Source organism: Xiphias gladius, chromosome 16, assembly GCF_016859285.1.
Source record: "Xiphias gladius isolate SHS-SW01 ecotype Sanya breed wild chromosome 16, ASM1685928v1, whole genome shotgun sequence".
Lineage (NCBI taxonomy): Eukaryota > Metazoa > Chordata > Actinopteri > Istiophoriformes > Xiphiidae > Xiphias > Xiphias gladius.
In genome coordinates, this window is record NC_053415.1 from 5,193,843 (window position 1) to 5,218,624 (window position 24,782).

The 24,782-nt window shown below is 38.9% G+C and overlaps 1 protein-coding gene and 1 long non-coding RNA gene across 2 annotated transcripts in view; one reads left to right on the top strand and one right to left on the bottom strand.

The window, feature by feature from the left end:
• Nucleotides 1–10,259: 10,259 nt before the first annotated feature.
• On the bottom strand, nt 10,260–12,235 carry LOC120801137. Its single transcript, XR_005709057.1, has 3 exons — nt 12,120–12,235; nt 11,716–11,797; nt 10,260–10,311 (listed from the first exon to the last, which is right to left on the bottom strand). It is a non-coding gene; the product is annotated as an uncharacterized LOC120801137 (long non-coding RNA).
• Nucleotides 12,236–14,605: 2,370 nt separating this feature from the next.
• col5a2a (collagen, type V, alpha 2a) overlaps nt 14,606–24,782 on the top strand; it is a 43,927-nt gene continuing 33,750 nt past the window's right edge. Inside the window, exon 1 of the mRNA XM_040148102.1 lies at nt 14,606–14,856. Within this exon, the coding sequence (XP_040004036.1) occupies nt 14,766–14,856 (91 nt within the window). The 5' untranslated portion in view covers nt 14,606–14,765. The remainder of the gene's footprint in view (nt 14,857–24,782) is intronic.

Genomic DNA, 24,782 nt, shown 5'->3' on the forward strand with positions numbered 1-24,782 from the left:
AGGCTCAGACTCATATCAATCAAACAAACATATCACAATCCTCCTCAAAAGACAGGCCAACTGCTCATTCTCTTTGAGATTATCACTTTAAAATACACATTTAGAGTCACGGTCAGGACTAAGATTTAATGAATGACATGAAAAGTGAATTACTGCCATTTGGTAACATGCATGGTCCTTGTAAAGCTCCCTAATGGCTGGTATCAGTGAGCAGTCCACAAATCTCACCAAAAATTTGGATGTGCTATTGAGAGCTAGTCATAACTTTCCAGTCAACTGCATGTTGCCTCTCTTTCAGACACTAAAATCCTCTGAGTAGCCATGATCTCATGGGAAGGCCATCCACAGAGGCAAACCACTCTTTGAAAAAATCTAAACTCTTTTGAGAGCTGTTCCACATTATAATTGAGTTAAAGGAAAAAATTAAATAAATTAATTAAAAACAATTACGTAAATTTAGGGAATATGTTTCACCCTCTATTGCACCAAAACTATTAACTTTAATTTCTGTCAGTTAATATCATCCATTAGGAAAACATCCATGGTTGAAGCCAGCTCAAACCAATCCCGGTGATGATCAAGTACAGATAGCAAAAGAATTTTATCCATTTCAGTAAGTACTTCTCTTGTAAGAATATTGTATCAAAACCATCACTTGTAACAGTGAAACGTGTTAAGATGCGTTTCTGCCCACCATTTTCCCTTTCTCGTGCCTCTCAACTCCTCTGTCTGGAAAGTAAACAAATGTCTGAGTCCAGCACTCAAAGGCAGGACTTCCATCCCCCTCAGAGATAGCTGGCCAATGACTCATGCTCCGTCGCCTCAGTCCTCCTCACATTTTCCACAAGGTGCAAATCATTTCCCCACAACCATGTAAAACCAAATGTACATGTGGTTAGGCATTAGGCCACTCTGAAAACCTTTATACCACTTACTTGCTCTGGATGTATCAGTTCTCTGGTTGTACGTGTTAATACAAAGAAGCAAAGCACCCAACCTATTTGAAGCTAGCTTTTGCAGAGTTTCCATTTGTGGAGAGAAATAACTCATGTCTTATTACTGTGTGTAACTGTATAAGGTTTTAATCAGAGCCTACCATAACTTACAGCCAAAATCACCCTTTTTCACATTACGTTTAGCAGATGTGATTAGTCATCACATCAAAAGTAGTAATTCTCATCCACTTTGCAGACAGAAGACAGGTTTCTTCATTACTTCTCAATGTAACATCAGAAATATATGGTCAAGTGATATACTCCATGATACTGACACCCAGATACTGGGGAATAGGATCCTTTTTTCGTGATACTCTCCAATGAAGTGAATTTATTTTTTGCCATAAATGAGATCTTCTGCTTACTTCCCATTTTAGTCCTCCCACATTACTGAGGAAATCCCTTCCCCAGATTGCCTGCTATCCGCCTGGAGGAGCTTTTCTGAGACTGTGACTGATGACTGTTGTGTTATGGCTTCTTTTCCTCGTTTGTCATCCGACATTCCTATTGGATGCTCTGTTTGAGAAGTTTGTGCGGACTTGCTCTGATAGCACCGTAGTTGTCAGGAGAAACGGGCAGTGAAAGGTTAAATAGACACATATAATTGGCTTATTCAGCCTGTTCAGAGGGGGAGTAAATCTACAAGAAGGAGATATACAATGTGCCTGCTCTCTTAAAGCCTTCTTTCTAGCCTTGTTTTACTCACTCCTTTTTTCTAAACTCAGCTCTCATAAACCGTGTTTCTAAACGCAACAGGCAGCACTTTCCAGTAAAAAATAACTAATAAATCCACTGTATGCTACCTGCCAAACATCAAATGACAGTCAAAGTTAGCCAATAGCTAGGTGTAACACAGTGGAGTATCTAGCAAGGTAATATAATTCCTTGGGGTTTTTAGGAGACCAAAACATAGCCAAACGGGACTTACATTCATCGGTTGGCCAGAAATACAACTCCAAATGAATGCTAATGTTTCTCTGTGATGGCTGGATGTATAAAAAAGCACTTGGTTGCCAACATGTCCATCCAAAAAACTTTCAGAAGGTAATAATTTTGTCAGTGTCAGCTTGAGCCTTTGCTCCAGTTGGCCAAAAATAAGTTAGGGAGATTTTAGATTTGACAGGTAAAAAGAAAATAATTATAAAAATTCAAATAAAGTGGAGAAGAAACTACAGCATAAGTATTGCAAGTAGTTAAACACAGTGGATTCATAACATCCAGACCAAATCGAGGACAACCGCTGTTCAGTCAGCTCTAGAATGTTTTTTCTGCTGCTGGTAAGAAATTTTCTACTTTCAATTCATGATAGCACTTCATAGATTTTTACATGAAAGATTACTAGAGATTTACTTATTAACTTTAACTTTAAAGCTGCACCAATTAGCAGTACTAATTTTCAGTTTCCCTGAGCTCCTCGGAGCATTTTAGTGGCTTTTCTGCAATTGTTCTTGGATTTTACGGCACTGGACCTCACTCTTCACTTACCGCTCTCAACAACTCAATTTCCTGACACAGTAGACTGTTTTGAGGAAGAAAAAAACAAAACAAAAAACCCAACAACAACAATGGAAAAAACACTCAAATACACTGACTACTTGCTATCTGCCCAGCACCAAAAGACAGACAGATAAAGTCAGCTGCTAGCTGGTGTGCTAAAGAACCACATTTTTCTCTTAGGAGCTGGCTTGACATGTGGACACAAACTTAGCTCCAAAATGAATGCTGATGTTGCTCGATGTCTATGGGATGTGTTCACTAATACGTTCATCATATGAATTTCATAGGGTGATAATTCTGCTGTCTTAAAGTCGCCCAGAAATATCAATTATTGACACGTTCAGTTTATTCTAACGGATATTCATCCCACGAAGTAAAGTTGCCTATCTTAAACTACAGAATGTTGTGATGATTTTAATAATAATTGAAGATATAATGATGCAAAAAAACATATCTGTTGAAACTATATGAAACTGTTTTTAAAACTAAGAAAACCTCATTTTTATTAAAAATATGCTCGTTCATTAAGGAAATAATTTCCTCTGCATTATATTTAACTGACAGAGTGAAGCGGTGAAGACACAGTAACTGATGATTCACTCAGTGCTAGAGATTCTTTTGGCCTGTTTTCTTCAGGATGCTGTGCCCTTGCATCAAGAGTTCAACAGGAAGACTGAGGAAACAATTCATTTCTCTTTGGGGTAAAGGAAGCCGACCCTGGGTTCACTGCAGCATACGGTGTTCATATGTGGGCACCGTGGAGGGCCCCTGGTGTAGGTTACAAAGTTTCTTTCACTTACACTTGACGGAAACTTGCTTCAGGCTAAAAACAACATACCCCTCCAGGCCAAATGACTCTTAGATTACATGATCAAAGAAGCTAATGAGGGTGAGAACAGTTCAATACCAAATTTTTGGACCTTACAGACATTTAAGGCCAAAAACCAAGGAGAGGAGTATATGCAATTGTTTGTATTGTTTTTAAATGAGAATAGTAATACACCTTTTGTAATACATCATTTATTAAGCTCTCGTGGCTCATTAATCCATCTTGAAAACAGAGAATCTGTCCTGATCTGCCTGACTGATATTAAAGAAAGATATCATGTAATTTCTGCAGACAGCCACATGATTGTAGTTTCACCAGAACAGATTTAAAATGAAAAAAAAAAAAAATCTGCTTTAATATTGTAAATGTTTGTTCGTGTTGGACATTTTGTATCTTGGATGTGCATTTCTCTGTGTTAAGAAAATCAGATTTTCCTTTTTTCAAGTTGTCTCCTGTTATTATCTGTATTGTATTAGGCTCAAATGTCTTCTGGGTTAGGAGGGGGGTTGGGGCATGATGACTTTAGCAGATGAGCCAGGACCATGAAACTACATGTTAGGAAGAGGGGAAAGTCATTACAGTCTTGGCAGCCATAGATTCAGGCTTAGTTTCGTGTGGAGGGGGGATTGTTGAAGTACAAGTAGGAGATAGCACAGGGGAGAATTTTCCGCTGTAGGAAGTCCACTTACAGCTTACATTGCCTGGGAGAATTCTGTTCAAGCCGACTGCCTGTCCACTCAGCTCCTTCAGGAGTTTTACTGTCAGTGCTACAAGGCAAAGTTTTTGTGTGATTTTATGTAAAACTGGCATTATCTGGATCAAAAACCAGTACAGAACTCAAGGTCATATACAAACATATATTTACAACTGGCCCAAAACAAAGCAGCCCAGCTCTTATCAAATGTCAGAGATAGACAGGTTTCCAGATGAATTTGTAAGACTTTTCTGATCACATATGTAATAGTTAATGGCTCAGCTCCAACCTACATTTTGGACTCATCACACTCTGGAATGTACCCTTAGGTCTGCCAATAACTTTCTCCTTGAACTTCCCAAACTCTCATTGGATAATCATGCATTTGTTGTCAGGCTTTCAGACTCTGGAAAAGCTCTGTCTGAGTATATAAGAATACCCAATTCTGAGTTTTACTTTTTAATCTAATTATTTAGAAGCCATTTTATGCATTTATTAGACAGCCAAAAGTAGAGAGATGACAGGAAACGGGGGAGAGAGATGGGGGCTGACATGCAACAGAGGTCCCTGCCCAGACACAAACTGAGGATGTTAGGCACGGGTTATACTAGAAAAGAACTGGGTTTTACCACATCAGTAACCAAAAGTGTACATGGCTGTTCCCGACAGGCACACTCAGAAGCGGTGTGGAGAGCTTGTCATCACAGAGAGGGGGAAGATGCGATATTGTTTGAATATGGGGATAACAGTGCACATTTTCTCTCCTGGAAAACATTCATAGTGTTGCAGATGGATGTTCACATTAAAGGGACAGAAAGAGTTCTGAAAATAATGAAAAAGAGAGCTAGAACCCTGGATCCTTTCTCACGTCCACACAGCTGGCCAATAATGACGTGCAGTGGGTGTGAATGTTGGACTGACGGTGTTGGAAAGTTACAGATTTTTGGACGTAGTCCCTTCCCCCAATTTCAATGTCTGGAGGGCATGGGGGAAGGAGTTTTCTGAAGCCATTCGACCATACAACAAGCAGTAACAGAACTCAGTATCCCTAAGAATTTGTCCATAATGGACAGTGGCATTTGACATAAAAAACCAAACCAAATGAAAACAAAAGGAAAAAAAGCTTGGCATTGAACGTAATGAGGAGAGGTGAAGGGTTTTGCAGAATAGCCATATTGAAATTCTTATCTGGCATCAGGGTTGATGGTGACCACCTATCCCTTAACCACAACAGCTCCCCAGTGTTTGCTTTTAAATCTCCCTTAAAACTTCATTTTATAAATATCTTTTATATTCATAAATTTTATTGTGTCTACTAATTCTCCTTATTGATGCTCCTTTATTCTTTTTATTCTGTAAAGCAGTTGTAGAAAAGTGTTATATGCAGTTATTATTAATATAATTATTAATAATAATGTATCAGATATTTACAAAAATGAACACCATCTAGAGGTTTCATTTTAATCTGTGTGATTGTTTGACAGGATCATATATTCTGATATACAACATGGAGGTCTGCATTTTACAATAGGCAGCATGAGCATTCCATCTGCTCCAACATTCTTCCTGTCCAATCCACTAGCTTAGTTTACAAGACAGCAACAGGAGTAAAAGGAATTCCGTCCTGTGGAATAAAATGTGATCTTTGAAAATCCTGGGTGGAATTGATGCCTGTTCTTGCTTATGGACAGCGACTTTATGAGGAACGGTGAGATTTCTGGTGGTGTGTGAGCTCTGGCTGCAGAGTCTGTTTATTGCAATATTTTGGCAGGCGTAGCCTTGGTGAAGTAGACACTGCTAATCATTTCCATTCTAAGGACAAAGCCAACGTTGTTTGGGATGCTATCAAAGAAGCCCCCAATGTCTGTCATTGCCATTAGATCCATGTGCACCTAGGATGTCTGAAAAAAGAGCACAGAATATACAGCCATTGCCTGGTTTGCCTTTTTTCAAAAAACATTTGCCCGCATACAAACAAATGTACATTTCAAAACAACTTTAAGAAATTTGTAACAAAGGAGAGTCTGTTTTAGAGGTCGGCCTGATTGTGCTTCAACTTTTTACAGTGTTTTAGGTGTTTATTATAATGAACTGCCTATTCAGCATTGCTGTTGTAACTGCTGCAGTAATCAACTTTAGCTACAGAGACGAATGAATATCATGTTTGAGGAGGCGATTGTGTGAAGTGTTCTGTGATGCAGTTTATGCACAGTTATAGAACATAGGGCTTTGGTTGGCAGCCATGGGATACCATCACAGACTGTCCTCTGCATTACTATGCTTAATAGGAGGAGTTTATTACTCTTGGAGGAGACCAATGAATGAAATGGAGGATGATGCCAGTTGTCCCATAAGAAAGTTTTTGTTGCTACTTCCTTTTACAGCAGCCTTTTCAAAATAATGTTTTTGGAAAACAGAAATCATATTCTGCCTTCTTGAAATGCTGCACAACCAATGCAGCGCAATACAAACTCTAACCAAGAATCATACCAGAAGAGTAGCAGAAGATGAGTTGTCTAAATCTTAACTGCGTGTGTTTTGTTGGCGCCAAAGACTCACAGAAGAGTAACAGATAGAAAACATTATTGGTGTTTCAACGCACAGTCTAACAAACTATGCATTTTGTGTATTGTCTTACCAATAGTAAGCGCAACAGTTTCTATGCAATAGCTCTTGTGGGCTGTCAGACTATCTACTTGCTACCAGTGTCTGCGAAAAAATACTGTATGCAAAGCCCATTGGTGACGCTAAAGCAGGCAAAGAATTGTTTTGCAACTCGTGGCTATTAAATACGTGCTTAAGTTGAATAAAATGTTTGTGAATTAATCCACACATTAAAGCTAAAAGCCTGATCTCTCTGAGATCTTGTAACTAATCAAATATATAACCTGAAGAAAGCAATTACATTCATTAGATCAAAAACTATCAACCATGTTGTCTATTTAACTTTGAACATACATAACAGACCTTCTTGCGGTAACGCTAACATAAAGTCAAACCTTAAGTTAAGTGTGAAAACAGGCTCTTGAATCCTGTTAGCTAACATTAAACATTAAAACACCTTAACTCTGCTTAGCTAATGTTAGGTGCCCCTTTGCTACTTTAGCTAGTTTTCTGTTGTTAGCATTACTGAGATCTCTGCCACATTCCGAAATGCTGCAGTGTCGAAACTGACCACAGAGACAGAGAAGACCCAGTCAGCCAGTCAAGGGAAGCTTGTTAGAAGCAGATATCGGTGTTAAGGTAGGGAATAACTTTTGTCATTTCTGCTAATGTCTCTTCTCAAAGATTGATACTGTACATTAGGTATATTGTATATCATTGTCATATCAGTCCCCCTGTAGACACATTCAGTGCCTTGGCAAAGTTAAGCTCTTAGTCTAAATAAAATAAATCAGTGCAAGCAACTAAATTTAATCATGTAATGTGGGTGAAAACAACTAAATTAATGAACTGAATCAAAATCAATTCAATAATAAGAAAAATCAAGCACAAGCTTTAAAGCATAAAGTTATCACTGCAGTGTCTTTCCCGTGCTGTCTACAGCAAAAATAGAGGAATTATTGTGGAAAGGTTGTGACAAAGCCAGGGCTTTGAGTTGAACGAGTCATGGCAGAGAAACATATAACTGTGGCAATAACCACGTGTGATACCACAGGGCTTACGCTTGACAGATGGAAGAGAATATCATGTTGTGACCTGTGCCACTTTCAGTGTGCTGTCTATCTTACCGTGCATAATGGGACGGTTTTTGATTTTTATATTTCTTCACCACACAGATACAGTATGTATATTTATGACTTATAACCTTAACTTGATACCCTGCAGCCTATGCAACCTGCACCATTTCATTCAGTTGGAGCATAAGAAAGGAGAGTCTTATTTTATAGTCCAGTCAAAGAAGGTCACAACTATTAAGACAGGAAGCAGAGCTGGATAACAATCCTTCTTGTTTTTATATCACTGTAAGTGATGACAGGATAATCATAGTACCTGACATTTGTTCATGACTCTGTGCCTTTGTATTAAAAGAAAGCAGGATTTGTAGACTGATCCACTTCCTGTTGGACGGATTAGGGTATCACCAAAGAAGTAGGATGTACATTGTGCGTGCAAAACCTACATATTATGAACAGTTTCTTTATATTTTTTTAAGTAACTAAAGATTAAAGGTCCCAGAAAGTGAGATTTCGATATAAATACATATATATATATATGAATATAAATAGTATCAAACGCTCAATCCATGGAAAAAATACACACAGCACGTATTCAGAAACTGTGCCTTAAAACGAGCTGTCAGGACTTATGCGACTTTGTGATTTCACGAAACGGTCACTGCCCTCAGGTATGCCCCCAGCACGGCTCACCCGGACCCACCATCCAACCTTGCAGGATTTGGTTTCTCAGAGCTTTTACTCAAAATCTGCTATATTTTTATTCATTATTTTGCTCTAACCTTTTTAACGCTATTCTTCTACCCATCATTTGATTACTTTTATCTTGCTGTTTTACATTTTATATCAGTTACATTTGGCTAAAAACCAGCTTCTATTATGGCTGTGTTTGTGTCGACTGCAGACTTGATTACTCACAGTTAAGGGATGATATCCAGTGTCTGGAGTCAGAGAAAAAAGGATAAGTTTCTTGACGGCTTTGTCTCCATAGCTTCTGCCCAGTAGTATTAACTTCATTAACAAAAACTATGACTAAATATGTTCATCAACGACCTTTTTGTTCCCATGACTAAGACGAGACGATGACGAGACGGCACAGATGTCATTAAACACCAACTGTGACTATATAGACATTCAATATCATCGATGAAAAAGACAAGACTAAAATGTAGTTCATGTCTCATTTAAAATTACATTAAGCATTATTTCAAACAATGACATATTCTAACTGTCCTTCTTTGAATGGCTGCTCTTCACATTTCTCTTCCTGCACAGTCAGATCATCTCTCTGGTGATTCTGCAAACCAGCAGCACCACAGCGCACCCATGACTGCACTGGCAACAGTGCTAGACATGACCTAGCTATGATCGGATAACATACAGTGAGAACATGACCGCAACAAAACAGGTTGAGATTTGGGATCCACTTCAGATATAAGGCCACCAAAACTGAGGTGTAGTAAACCTGAAGAGAAACCTTCAGGCACACCACACAGAAACTGAGGTGACCTAATGTTAAGATGTTAAATAACTTCACTTTACTTTCGAAGCCACATTAGGCCAACTACAAAAGGCAGTGGAGTAACATTATTTATTAGCATCTCACAACAACGGGACATTGCCTCGGTGCTTGCAGATGGGGATTTAGTCTCACTGAAAGTCAGTACCCCAGTCAGCTACATTGGCCAACCTTTTCTCTTAAGACAAGTTTGTTTGTTTTGGTGTATTAAATGTGCTATCGATGTTAAAGCACACACTACTTAAATGCCATACAAATTTCAGGTCTTCTCGAATTTAAATGGGTCAATGATAGCTAAATGTAGCCTATTCGAGACATCTATTGGTTCTTAAAAGGCACAGCATTTAATGTAGAAGATTGCTTTGGGCTTGAATACAATCTGTTGGGCAGTAATTAGCTGTCTAGTACTTAGCTTGCTTTGTATGCAAAGAGGTTCCAGACGATTTCTTTACAAGTTTATTCAAATGTTAGTGTACAACCTATTATAAACACTTACTGTGTAACACAATCTATTACAACGCTACCACCAAGGTATACAAAATTACAGAATAAAATCAACACCTTTCTGACAAAGTCCTGACAAAACGGAACATTATAAGAGTAGGATTTATGGCAGGGCTTTTGTACAATGTTCTTTTTGATTGTGAAGGGTTTTCTTTTTTCTTGTTACTTTCTGATGGACTCATATTGCATGAGGTCGATTGCATTGGATTTGCTAATGGTGTTGCATCAACTGTTAAAATCAGTTGGCTGAAATCTTATTTAAAGGCAGTTTGCTGAAGTTTGACAGAAATGCTCATTTTTGGTCTTGACTAGACTAAAATGTCCAGAATTGTATTTGACTAAAAATTGACTAAAAATGAAAAGGGTGAGGTTGACTAAATGTGACTAAAACTAAAAAAGACTTTGTATCTCGGGACTAAAACTAAGACTAAATCAAAAAATAGATGATCAAATTAATACTATTGTCCAGACAAAACATGTTTCGAATATGCAGTCTTCCACTATTGCTGTTCCAGCTGCCCGAACACTCAGTTTCCTGATGTCCCTCATGGTCTCAAATTCTGCAGTGTATAGCTCTGAGCCTCTCTTCTGGTTGGCTGTAAATGTACAATATACAATGTTGTAACACCAAACATAAGAGGATTTGGTACAGTAACATCACTTTCCTGCAAACATAGCCATGTGCATTTTTCTATGGAATCCTTGTTTATTTATTTTACCAATGAGGAAAAAACAGAACACAACCTTCATGCTGAATAGTGGCTTAATATTGTTTTAAAAATACACACATGCCGTAGAGCAGTGTTAATTTTGGCACCTGATTTTCATTTAGTTTTAATCTTTTAATGTAGTTTAATCTTTGTTAGTTTTAGTCTAGTTTTAGTCAGCAAAAACTAAAGGTATTTTATTGTGACTTTCATCACTGACATGTTAGTCTCCTTTTTGTCAAGCATTTTTATTTTTTATGTCTTTGTTCCCATGTTCCTTTGTTCCCCTGCTCTGCAGTATTACCGACTGACTCACCTCAGTAAATCCAGCTAGCATTTTCAGACTCTGTTTGACCAGAACCGCTCTCTCTAATCTAATCTAGTACAGTCGTTGCTGCTAACCTAAAATTAGTGCAGCTACCTGTGCTGTTCACTGCAGAGCAGTGAGTCATTCAGAAGCTGGATTCGCTCCCCTGTTCAAAATACTGTTCGTTTTCTGGGTTTAGTTTGAGAGGAGATGCTATATTGTCAGATAACACCAATAATGGGATGTTTGTTTATGAACATCTAGAGGGTGATTTAGATGGAGCACCGACATTAATCCTGGAATTTACTAACTCCTTCTATTGGCAAACATTAAAGATAGCCCACTAAAAGTAACGTTAACATTACATCCACACCCAAGGCACTTGATCGTTACAATAGCTTACCTTTTTATTATATCGTTGCACTGCCTGAATGTTTTCTTAGCTTGTCTCAGCTGTTTTGTTGCCGCCTCTTGTCTAATTGTCAGTGGATTTTAGAGTAATTTAGTTCATAACTCTGTTTCTTTCAAGAACAGGTAACGCCAGATAACAGTACCGATTACTTGGAAGGTGTTTCATATTAGCGATAGTGCAACGGGTCCAGCAGCTGAATCCTCTTCTGAACAAGAGACGTTTTGGGTGGCGGAGGAATCTGTTTTGCTAATCAGGAGCTACAGTGTATGGTTCTGCAGATGCATGCAGGTGGTTGAATAAGACTTTGCATTAAAACATCCATTCGTATGTCTTTCACATCATCATTTAATTTTCATTCATTGATGAATAAAAAGGTTGCTTTTCATTTAATTTCGTCATTAAAAAAATATGTTGCGAATATTTTTTGTTGTAGTTTGTGTTGCCACAATTGACACTGCTGTAGAGGAGTCTTCCTCAAACTCTGCAGGACCAATGCCATGTTCCTTGTTCATGCAGTGGCAATACAGGAAGAAATCCAAGCAAAGGGAACCAACAATGAATCGATCCTACTTACAATGTATCCAGATATAGCTTTTTCTCTCTGCCACAGAGCTTCATTATAGTCAGAAGCATGTGGATGGCATGTTCCTTGAGAACTGCGAACACAGGCACTGCAGTTTACTTTGAGTCATTCTTGCATGCACCATCCTGCTGCCATATACTTATATATATATTATAACCAAATATGTATTAATTAAATGTGTATTAATCCGTGGCTGAAAATAGTTCCCAACAAATTTACTAGTTACTTTTGTTTGAGCAATGTTTGCTGAAAACAGAAGTGCCCAGCTGCTTCAGGAAATTTTTTAGCTTACTTGGAACCCATTTTTTAAAGATTTATTTAAGGGAAAATAAATATAAATAATCTTGGGGCTGTCAGCCACACATATGGTAGGAGCTCAGTGTTAAGGTATTTACTCAAATTAAATCCCAGTGTCATGATCCACTGACTCAGTCCCTGTCTCCAGCTCTTTGTCATTTCTCCAAAGCCATGTTTCGCCCCTCATCTCCCATTCACCTTGCTACCCCATCCATCCTCACACCTGTTAACACTGATCTTCAGCCCTGCAGTCCTTTGAGCTCCCCCCACCTGCACCTCATTCAGTAATCAACTTCGGACTATATATACATATATACATATATATATATATATATATATATATATATATATATATATATATATATATATATATACATATATATACACTGGCTCCCTTCATTTGTTCTTTGTGAGTTTGTCTGTTTCTGTTCCTCAGTGTTTCGCTGTATGTCAACTGCCTGCATTGTGGAATTTTGCCACTATGTCTACCTGCTCACCAGTCACCTGTTATTTGTTACTAAAGCCTCTTCACTATTCCAGTCTGCCTTTGTGCGTTTTTCTGTGTTGTTATCACCAAACCCTGACACCCAGAGCACCTACACTCTTTTTGACAACAGTGTCTATTATGTCAAATCTTTGGCAAACAGGCCGCAGCTGGCAGTGTTAGCACTGCCCTGATGTTTCCTCTATTCTTTCAGTTTTCAGAGAAAATACAACTGATGCGTTTTGTGACTCCTGTAGCAGAGGGACTCTGAATCGGCTGACCTGGTTTGTGGGCAGGGCAAGAAAACAGCTGTCTTTCTCATTAGCTTGCTCTAGTTTCTTGTCCCCCCCCATACACACACAGGCACACACACTCACACCCTGTCTGATGGAAAGCCAATGACCTGATACTTTTAGCACTTTGTGAACATGGCACACAGCTGTTTCCTGTCATACAGTTAAGGGTTAGTCGTGTGTGGCATAGGTTAGGCAAGAAATCTCTGTGTTATTAATTAGCTGAGTATAAATAAATTATTTCATTTAAATTGGCAAGATTTATGTGTGTATTTAAGGTCATTTATTCATTCACACATGAGTTTGTTGAGCCATAATTTAGATCTAAAAAAAAAAGGTGTATACTATCAAATTAGTTGTTCATGGCTTCTCTGTTTAAGATTTCAGAATTGTTGTTCAAACTAGAATATACAGTATGTACTGTATAGTGATGGTAACATCATGTTTGGAACCAGAACCTATTGTTCCTAACCAAGATTCAACATAACTGGATGACCCAGTGAAAAAAATTGTTCCATGGAGAACCCCTCAGTTTTTTTTTACTCCTACGTCTCTAATATTCCCAAAGATGAATTATTGCCTTCTTTACAATTTCAGTGACTTATGGAGCTAAACTACAACAGATTCCTTCAAGTCTTCTGGGGGGAAAAGGATCAGCTCATCATTCCAAGTAGTCCCATTTGATGACACAGGGTCAAATATGTACCTGCTCTGTCCGATCAGCCAAAACATTAAATCCAGTTACGTGTGTGTGTGTGTGTGTGTGTGTGTGTGTGTATGTATATATATACATATACACATATACATAAACACACACACACACATACATACATACATACATATACACTCACAAACGAAAATACTGGCAGGGTTTGTATACAAGCTACATATAGCTACATAGATGTATACTGGGTTTGCTTGACATGTGCTGTGCCAACAATGACATAAAAAATATTAGACTGTGTTTTCAAAAGGACCTTTAGTTTAGGGTCAAGATTAGGGACTTTATAACCTCATCTGTGCTACACATTGAAATTATATGCATTGAAAAAGCCAACAGTTTATACAATTCTTTGTTTAATATTACAATCCGATGTAAAACTCGTACTGGCACTGTGGGCGGATTCCATGTTCTCAGCATAAGTCGAGGTGTTGACCTCAGATTTCACTCTAAATTTACACTCTGGGTCCCCCAGGATGACCACCTACAATCATGACCACCCAAAGTGACTGTCACCTACAGTTTCAGTTTGCTTTTTGTCTGTCTTTCAGCACTTTTTACTCAGGACAGTCTAACTTAAGAGATACCGCTCATTTTATAAGCAAACAAGTCGACTAGTAATCTTGTATGCTTCAATTTCTTTACCACAATTTCTCATCAGAAAACAATAGAGTTATAAAACTTTATTCTTACTTTTAATTGCCCTGTAAAAAAGGATTCTCAGCTTACTATGTGTCGTGTTTTTTGCCCCAGAGACTGCAATAAAACAGCGCTTTTATGATCTTGCTTAGCAACTACTTCTGAAGAGAGGCAAAAATCAGTGACCTCTTCAAACAAGCAAAGTCATTTTTCTTATCTGTTCACTGGCATCTTTTTGCTGTGGGTCAGAGTTAAGACGATTACATTTTGAGATAGCTACACAGACAGACAGGATCACTGGAAACTATGAGAACTTGTGAACATGGGTGTAGTTCTCCCAGAGCCACAAAAGTCTGTGAGAGGATGGCTATGGGAGAGGGCTGACAAAAGGGGGAGGAAAATTAGGCTCACCAGCATTCTTCTCATTTAAAGCTGTAACTACACAAAAAACCACTCACGCAGTCTGGGCTGGGTCTGCTTGCTGCTTACAAGGAGAGGCACTCTTGTATTCATGGTGGTGCAGTGATAACCTGAGCATTTTTTTCCCCTTTTCATCACTTTTCTCCTTGCTTTGCACACAAGGAAGGCTAATGTCTGTCTTGTAGACATGATGGGCTTTGTGCATTTAAGGACTTTCTTTTTTCTGGTGGTCTCCGTAGCTCAGGTTTTGATAGTTACATGTCAAGATGGGAACAGTGGTAAGTGAACCCCTCTGCTGTTTACTTTAACACCTAATTGCTGTTAGTGATAATGTGTGAAGTTGGCTGACCTTCAAACATTACCTCTGACTTCTTGTTTGTGCTTGTGCAAACTCTGAAGCAGAAGTTGGGTTTATTTGTACCAGTTCCTTTTCCCAGTGGTTTTCAGTGATTTACTACAGAAACTCCTACAAGTGTGCTCTTAATTAAGGGAGAAGATGGATATGTCCAAAACTGTTAATTTCCTACATTATGTGTTGCTTTTGTTGTGCCACAGTGAATTCTCCTTGTATGTGACGACTTAACTTGTTCTCTTGCTTTGTTAAGAATTGCTGTTTTCTACTGGACACCAGCTGATTATGCAGAAACAGCATGGAAGTTTTACAGTAAAGTTTTATCTCTGGTGGAGTCGATTGAGACAATCGTGGTCACTCAGGAGTCTGTGTAGCTTAGAGAACATTTAAAAGAGATGAGAGTAGCTCTAGCGTGGATTATCTGCAACTGGCAAATAAGCTCTGCATGTCAGGAAACAGTCCTCTGGACATCTGTCAGTGATTGCAAGTGATGTCACCCTCAGGCACTGAAAATGTGCAGAGGAGGGAAATGAGCACCTTTGTGGTTTTACATTACTCCAGCACCATTCCACCACTTTGGAACATTCATTAAACGTTACCCCCTCCTCCCCTCCCCTGGAAAACATTGTACATCTGCAAAAAGAATTTCAGCGCCAGAGCTCACGAGCCTCTGAGGAAACAGACTGCATGTTAATTCAGGGCAGATGTGAGGAGACATGAGAAGCAGAGATGCAGTTGGATTCTCGGAGTCTTTGAGACTGTGGGGCTGCTGATGTCTTCAGCTGGCAACACCAAGAGCACTGAGAGCTGGAACACCTGAGTAGTCTTGTTTTACTTGAACTGTGCTTCCCCCCTTTTTTTTTTCATCCCGGAGAGTTTGATCTCTTGTGTCGTCACAGGGACTGTGTTGCTTCTACATATGATGTCATGGACCACACTGAGCACTGGAAATTTCATTTGATGGGCCCCTGATGGAGTGTGGTGCTAAGCAGTGTAACAAAGACAGTTTTGTTTATTCTTTTAAGCTGTCATTCCCTCCGGACAATTTAAGTTTTTATTTCATTATATCATTAGTTAAAATTAGTTAGATTTATTCTTTAAGTTCAATTTCACAGACAGTTGTGTGATAGTGTAGCACCACATCGAGCACCACCCTGTGGTGAACGCAGAACAGGGCCTAAAACATGTCTTGAACTGTTTGTGCGCACTTTAACTGTGCTGAAGAAATATTTGAACACTAATAATGATGCTGCCATTGTGAGGAATAGGGGAACACGGCTGTGAAATTCATTTTCACTAACATGGACATTGAATGAGATTTACAACGGGATACTTTACATGACCATGAAACAAAATACAACTTTACCAACCACTCTAGCATTCTGCTGTTCTGACATGACCAGGGAAACAGACTGTGAATTAATTAATGTTTGTCTTAAGTAGAGGCTTTGTTTTAATCAGCTTCTCCAACCTGGTTGAGGAACACTCCTTGTCCATATTTGTTCACGTGAAACAGCCCAGAGACCTAGCAGGCTTCGTTCCATGGAATAGTGGTGGGTGAGGTGATTGCATTTCGACCAAATAAAAACAGTGGAAAGTTCATGGTTTTTGTAGACTGAGGGAAAATGTGGTTCACCAGCATTTTCAGACAATGTACTTGTGTGTGTGTGTGTGTGTGTGTGTGTGTGTGTGTGTGTGTGTGTGTGTGTGTGTGTGTGTGTGTGTGTGTGTGTGTGTGTGTGTGAGGGGGGCGATCAAGGCTCTTTCCACACAATGACAAAATTACATTCATATGTGATGGTTTTTGATGGTGCAGATTTCTTGGCATTATATTCCACCTTTTTAGCGGTTTGTGTAGCTTTGTGAATAGAGGCCTTGCTAACCAACCTTTTGGGGCGTTTTGAGGCTCATTGAGAAGAGAAACACTTCAGGTCAGACAAACACTGACCTAAGTGCGATACTGAATATGAACATGGCTATTATTGCTAATCTTACTCCATTTAATTGGAACTTTTATACGGAAAAGAGTGTAGCTGAATGTTGATGCAACAACATAATTGTAAGCAGATTTATACTCACAGAAAAGTCTAAACACAATATTTCTCAGTCTGTTCAGAAGATACATAGAAGTCAGCAAAAGTCTATGTTGAGGAGATTGAGACCTGATTTAGGAATTCAGAAAGTAAGTATGGCTTCTAAGACTTAAGACTGAAAACATGTTTAATGCAAATGTTGCACATTTTAGCCAGCACAGTTATATAGCTCTAGATGGAAGTCATACGCCTGCACATGTGCTTGCAGAAGAACATAAGTTGGCAAATGAGATCAAGGAGCAGATTTTAAGCTCACAATTGGAAATGGTGACGCCAGCATAGATTACCAGGATAAAAATATAGCGCAGCCCTCATACAATACCTACTACCTATATTAGAAGAAGCAAAAATGTTCGAATAATATTTGGGGTAAAGTTTAGGGACGAGAATATGGAAAAAGGAACAAAAAAAAAACAGATCACTGATTCCAATAACAAAAAACAGGAGTCTGTGCCCAGAGTTTAGCAAGAGGGAATCATGCCTCTGCATGCGTGTGTGTGTGTGTGTGTGTGTGTGTGTGTGTGTGTGTGTGTGAGTTTGAACATTACTCCTCCCAGATGCTGACGTAGCTGTAAAACATCTTCAAAGATGCCACTTAGCGCCTTGCATCAAAGAGACTAAACACTAAGTCTTTGTGAAACAGTGGCTTACTTTAGTTTGTTAGCAGAGTAACAGTTGTCCGATCATCACCAGGTTTTTGATAGTCATCGCAGCCAAAACGCAAATCAACTTAAAACTGTTTTCCCTCACTGAAAGAAACACACAAGCTGAAAGCAGAAATTTGGTGTTCCAAATCAACAAACCTACATTAGGTCACTCTGTCCTCTAAATTGGTTCCAGTTGTCATTGCCACATCACTGACATTGCAACAAATGGGCTTTTTTCTACCAAAGCTGAAACGTCCAAACATGTGAATTCAACCAGGTCCACAGACGGCTTTGATTGGAAACACATGCTGCATTTTTAAGCTATGACTTGATTACATGCCTCTTTTCTTCCACAATTAAGGGGGGGTCGGGCTCACATGTTTGTACATTGTCTTGAGTCCGAGGACGTTTTATCAGTTGTCTGATGTGTAGTGACTGGCACTGAACCTCGGATGTCTCGGTGGTACAGACGATGGAGCTGATAGATTTTTAATGCAGCTTGTGCCTGTGAGGACTGCTCCATGGGAACTACTTATAAACCAAATTATTGCAGTCAGCAAATGGAGGCGTGGGTTGGGGGGATGACTTCCAGATGTTAAAATAGTTGCTTTGGCAGTATTTGAAAAATATTTTTTTAAAAAAAAGCCTTAGATTTAAAGATAGTTGGAAGGGGAGGACGTTAAATGGTTGATGTGAGACATAACGTGCCAATATTGCTTTAGGATGGCTTGAGCATGGATAGATGTGGTGCTCATTGGCTCACAGTTTGCCCAACCAGCTTGAGAGCATGTAACCTCCCTTATCTTTCCATTGAACACATCCACAGGTTCAAGTTAGAGTAAGTATTTGCTCAAAAGCCATGCAATTATGGCTCCTCCTGTCAGGTGTCCTGTGATCCTCTCAGCTTGTCCATGTGGGAGGATCACAGGATAGAAGGTAAACACAGAATGGGCTGGGTTTTACAAGTGCTATAATTGTCTTAATTTCATTTTGATTAAAAACATGACAGGGCTGCTACTCGCACTATTCACAGGGCAAGAGGTCAGCCAGTAATTTTGCACGAGACGTGTCGTAATCAAATAAATAAAACTCATTTCAGTAGATTCTGTACGGTTCACAGGTACAATAGTGTGTACTGTGTCCCACCAATGTAGAGAAAAAAAGTTCAAAATTAAAGGGGCACTACATGGATTCTTCACGTAAGGTTCAATTTACTTGTCAGGAGGAGCTAGCTTGTGAAAAGAGCTGAAAAATGTCCTCTGTGGTTCAGGAATCAGCTTTCCTAAGTTTGTAAAAACATAACCCTGATCATGTCATCAGGGTTGAAACTTTTATTATTATTATTTTTTTTTATGAGGTCTGTATTTCAACCTGGAGATGAAAGAAGTCAGCATATAGCAGGCAGGGATGGTCAAAGAAAGGCGCTATTCAGTTGCATTATGGGAAATGTAGGATCCAGGGTTTTTGTCGCTCGACCACTAAGGCATGAAAGGATATCTCACCCTCTGCTTCTTCAGTTTTGAGCACACTTTCTTGAATCTGTTTCTTGTAAGTCTTCCAACTTTATGGAAGTGCAATACTAAATTGCTGGAATACCCCTTTAATCATTAATAAAACAACTAAGAATCATAACAGCAATGATGTTAGTCATCTTATGTAGGCAATTGTTTCTCTCAACAATTAAAAAGTGATATCGTCCATCCCTGAATGCCAGGAAAACAAGCATGACCATTGTGTTAATGCTTTTGAGAAGTCAGCCATCGCTGGTGCACAGTGAAGTTTGCCTGAACAGTGACTGTTTATACAGCTGCTTGTAGTTTTTCCAGTAGATCCAGATGACTTTTGCCCTCTGGAGCGATCATCCGTAGATTGGCAGGTCTTAGATACAGCACTCCCTTCGAACATGTTTTCAGTCTCTCCCCAGGTGACAATTTCAAAGGGTGCTGTAATTGCTTTAAATCTTCAAATTTTATGAGATGTTATGTCCCATCTGGGAACCTGTCTCTCTCTGTGGTGAAGTACTTTCAGCCAGGTAGTGATTCAGTAAATTAGATTACAGTTGCTGTTGAGTGAATTTTCGAATTAAGCAAAGAAAAGTTTCATTGTCAGTAATTAAAAATGATTGTCATAAGAGAAAATGTGTGTATGAGTCAGAGCTAAGCTTTAGAAAGACATTAAAATGTAGTAGCAACATACTTTGCCTTAAATTTAATGGCATTTTAATTAAGTAACATTCATGTTTTTAGATGTAACCTTCTGAAGGCAACTCATAAACTCTTAAAATTGTGATAATATTGTCCGTCGGCTTCTCAAACACTTTGGTATGCTTACTTGTTTAAATGCCACAAAATGGTGACTGTCGGCCATAATTGCAGGTTGTGGTCCAGCCTAAATTCTAAGTTGTAGCCCGGTTGTATATAGTACAACTTCTGAGGGTGAAGAAGTGGATCTACATGGGTGTTGGTGGGTGACAAAGGTTAGCAATGTGGTCCAAGATATGTTTAGGCCCTTAACAACTTGTAGGACAGCTGATTGACTTAACAGTGAAATGCCTCGTATAAGTGCGGTAAAGTGCCTTGGGTAACTTTTGAATCTAGGTGGTCCTCCACTAGTGGAGCTCAAGCAGTAGGAAATACATTTCTGCAGTCTGTTAAGTGTAATAATATTAAATTACATCTTCTTGTACTAATTATTAATTTATAGTTAGGAAGTTATAAATATAGACATGAGAATAAAGTCTTTAAGCAGAGTGGATTTCAGACAAAATGAATAATTAAAATGAATGTACAGTGGTCTTCCATAGTACAAACATGGATATTCACCAAGAGGCTCATGTTCAGAGGGAAAAATATTAGGTTTAGGAGAGATCCAACGAACATAGTACTGAAGTCTTTACTGTGCAACACTGCCAAATCTCAACAGAGGATATAATGTGTCTTGAAATGTCATCTACAATCATAGTCACATTGTGTGCAAGGCAGATATGTGTATTAGCTGGGAGCAGCATCAAGTTCTGAGTTCAGTGTAGCACAAAGAAAATCAGAAGTGATGAAAAGATGAATTCTTGGTCAAACCTTGGCACACAGAACAATGAGAGAGAAAAGTCGGGCTGAGGATATTCTAGGTATTTATAAACATTTCGTTGGATCATCGTTCCGTTCCATCAAAATGGCGTTGCTCATTGAGGTCTCTATTTGACAGATTGAAAATGTCCAGTTGGATGGTATGTTATTCTGTAAAAAGAAGGGTGCATTCCTTTAACACAATGTGAGTCTGTCCTGCCCCTAACCCACTGGCTGCAATGTCCAGTCAGTGTACCCAAACAGACACTTCTCACATTGAGCCAGGCCGATGAGATCCGGAAATGTCTGCTTGTAGCCAGTGACTCATGGCTACCATTTAACCTCGATGGTTTAATGGGTAAACTGCTGCAGTGGGAGAAGACCACAAGAGCTGAAGTTTTTTAGAATGGGTTAAACTGGAAAATCTAACATTTAAGAGAGATGATTTAGTTGGAAGTCAAATTGTCAGCCAGCACTTGCTCATCAATCTCAGCAGCTGTCCTTACTCCTCTAGCTTTCAGTTGTTTATAGTACATTGTGGAAAGTTAGAAACATTTCAACCAGGAGAACAACAAAACCAAATGCTGGCATGGCAATTTACAGTTCACTAGCTTTAAAATTATATCCATGCTAATTACATCAAATACTAGCATGCTGCAGTTTTGTAAATATAGTTCAGAATTATAGCAAAGCCACATGGGATTGCCTTAAGAAACAGTATCTGGCAGAATAACGTTATCGTTGCCGTGGTGTATTAACATTTTCACTCAGGCTTCAGTCAATCAGCCATACCAGTTCCACACCAACAAAAACCTCATATATCATGTCAGTCTTTATTTACCTGGGCTCAATTAGAGCTCTAAGTACAAGCTTTGAGTCTTGATTTCTATTTAATCTTCTACTCCTCTTTGCTTGTAAGTCTTTCACTGATGGGACCTGGTATTTAGGGGCATAAACTTTAAACTTGGGATAAGACTGGAAAGGAGGAAAATTAATCTCATCAAAATTTTATATTTATTAGGAGAGGGGCGTTGAGGAGGAAGAAAAGCACTGGCACTGTTGCAGTTCAGAGTGGAAAGAACACAAGGATGTAAGAGAAAGGAGGAGGAAGACGAGAGAGAGGAGGCAGGACAGAGGATAAGAGCTGGAAGCTATATTGAGAGAAAAAGAGAAGAAGCAGCAATGAGGGAAGCCCAGAGGATAGTTTGGTACATGTCAGCAAAGGCAAATACCTCCCTGTGCAGACTGCTTTAACTCCAGCACAGGAAGTCTTGTCAAATTGGAATTTCCTCTGAAAGAGCACGTTTCAGCTCTGGTCGTTGTTAATGACAGTTGTAATCCATGGTGAAAGATAAGGCAGACATGAGATCAAAACAATGTTTGTTTGTTTGTTTGCTTTTAAATTATTTTTTACATTATAACCACAAGTTCTTGCCTTTTTGTGCACCCGTAACTCTTTAGAATAATGTGAAGTACCAAAGTAAAAGAAGTGTGAGCTATTGCCAGCACTAATGGCTCTTTGAAACCTAATTACTTTGCCTTTCACTTTAGTAACTATCAAAATTAGGTCAGCTGGTGATTAGTTAGCTCTTTAGAACTGAAGACAAATAAGATTCTAGCCTTTTTCTGGTTGGACTGTGCAGTTTGGGAAGACTCTTCTGAGGCTCACACAGCTGTTGATGACATGTTGAATAAAGTATGCAACTTCTACTGATAGAAGGGAGGAGTTACAGCAAACAAACTGCAATAGATCTGCCAAGAAATAATCCACTGCTTGGCACTGATGACATCGTGAGAATGCTCTCAAGATGCAAGGGAAGAAGGGTTTCACTGGTTGCTGCAGTTTTGTTGTTTTGCTGCAACATCACAAGGGCATGGGGATATACCCCTCATACTTCTCCCATTAGAGAAGCGTAGGCTACTGTGTGAGTGTGTATCTGACAGAGAGCATGTATTTGTAAGTAGATTCAACTACAATTCAATTTGGACACAATTTCCTTGAAAACATGAAATTGTGTTGGGTAATACAGCATTTCATCATTTGATTTGTCCTTTCAAAAGTCGCAAACAAGTGCCCCAGATTCTGCCTCTAACACTGTTTATGTCCAACAGATAGTTTCTTTGGCATGACATTTCTATGAGGCACACCCACATCACATGCAGCTGCATGTAGCCCATGTGATTAAGTCTGTGTTGATCCACCCTTGAAAAAATAAAATTATGGCAGGAAAATTTAACTCACAAGAGGCGTAAAAGTGTTAAATTGAAGCTTAAGTGCAGTACAACTTGCTCCTGAACAGCAGTTCCTAATGTAACTGTAGACTTAATGGGTTAGTAACCGTGAGTGTATTATTGGTTGGACACCAAGACTTTCCACTTTAATCATTTTAGGAAAGATAAACTAAGGCTTACTTTTCTCCTACAACGCGGACCTTATTTTAAGTTTTGGACTTCAGTGTCATTGGTTATAATAATATTTATTCACCACTGTTAATGATGAGATCTGATGACACTGAAACACCGGCTATACAGCTGAGTCCCTTCACCCAATCCATCAACTTGATGGCAGTATATTTATAGTAAAACAAAGAAAATATCCCTTTAAGTTCAACTATTTGCATCTTACTTTCTTCTGCTTCTTTTATGTAGAGTTGTTTGTTGTAGATTAATTCTGTTGAGTTTTAGAACCTGACTTATTAATCCAACAAAATGAACACATAATATATATTTATATATCACACTGATGTTTCACAAACAGCCTTTTCAAAAGAGATCCCCGTGGCCACCTCTTAGCCAGGCACGAGTGACTTCACCAAGCTAAACTGCACCACTGCAGCAGCACCCTTCTGACCTCGTCACCTCTCTGTCTCTGTCTGTCTCCAGCATTTACAGAAATGCAGGCTGCAGTAAACTTCAAGGGCTCCATTTAGCAATAAAGGGAAAGTGATAAATGCTGCATGTCCCCTGGGGCTTTAGCCTACGTGATGTCAACACAGGAAACCGGCCCCGCAGTGTCGTCTGCCCTGTAGGCTCTTCTCTGTGCTCAATTATCTAGCCAATAATAACCACAGCTAATATTGACTGTTGAAAGTTTCAGGTGGTTTGTATCTGCAGAGAGGCACTCGCTGGAAACTACCCAAGCTGCTATTTCTCTATGTTTTGAGTTAAGCTAAGTAATAATAGATAACTCTGGGATGGACCAGAAGAACACTTGATGTGGTTCACCTGGAATTAAGTCAAGGTTTCCATTTTAGAGATGATACTGGACTAACGCCAAAGAAAGCATATCTCACACTGTTTTGAGGATTTGGCCTAAACATCTGCTCAGACACTGTTTTCTTTACAGATTCAATCTCTGCTTCCAAAAGCCTCTCCATAACATTGGCTTTGTGTTTGAGTTTCAGGACTGTAGCCCATTGTGAGACATTTCTGTAAATCATGTCACATAACTTTCAAAGAGGAGTCTTCCAGCAGTGTTTTGGATGGATCAAGATGCAATTTTCAGCATTGAAAACGTTTTGCAGTATGTTGTGGCATTAAGCCCTGCATTCACTCCCTTATCTACTTACTTTTATACCCTCAAACCTCTTTTAATATAGAGGTTATAAGGTGAAACACTGAGCAGTAAGTAATCATTAAAATAAGTGATTTTATTCTCTGTACTCTTAAATTAATGGAAAAGGGGTTTAAGAAGAACTCGAGGGATATGATTAAATGGACCTGTAGATTATATTAAGCAGTGTGTGCATAACTTTTTTTCAGTTTATTTAAGTGAAGTTGGTCCCATAGTGGTACTGATTGCTCATAATCTTTATTTAACTTAACTTATCTTTCTGTTTCAGACATTGTAAATTTTTTCTGGCTAAGAGAATGAGCTAAATCTCACAACCTAACGTAATTATAAATAATGTCAAGCTTGTGGCCTCACAATATGCAATCCGGTTGAAAATGTAAATGTTTATGGAAAACATCCTCTGCCTGCGGGGCTGCTCATAGTATACAGTGTATGCTGGTTTCACGAGCAGCTGCATCATTTCTCTGAGCTTTTAG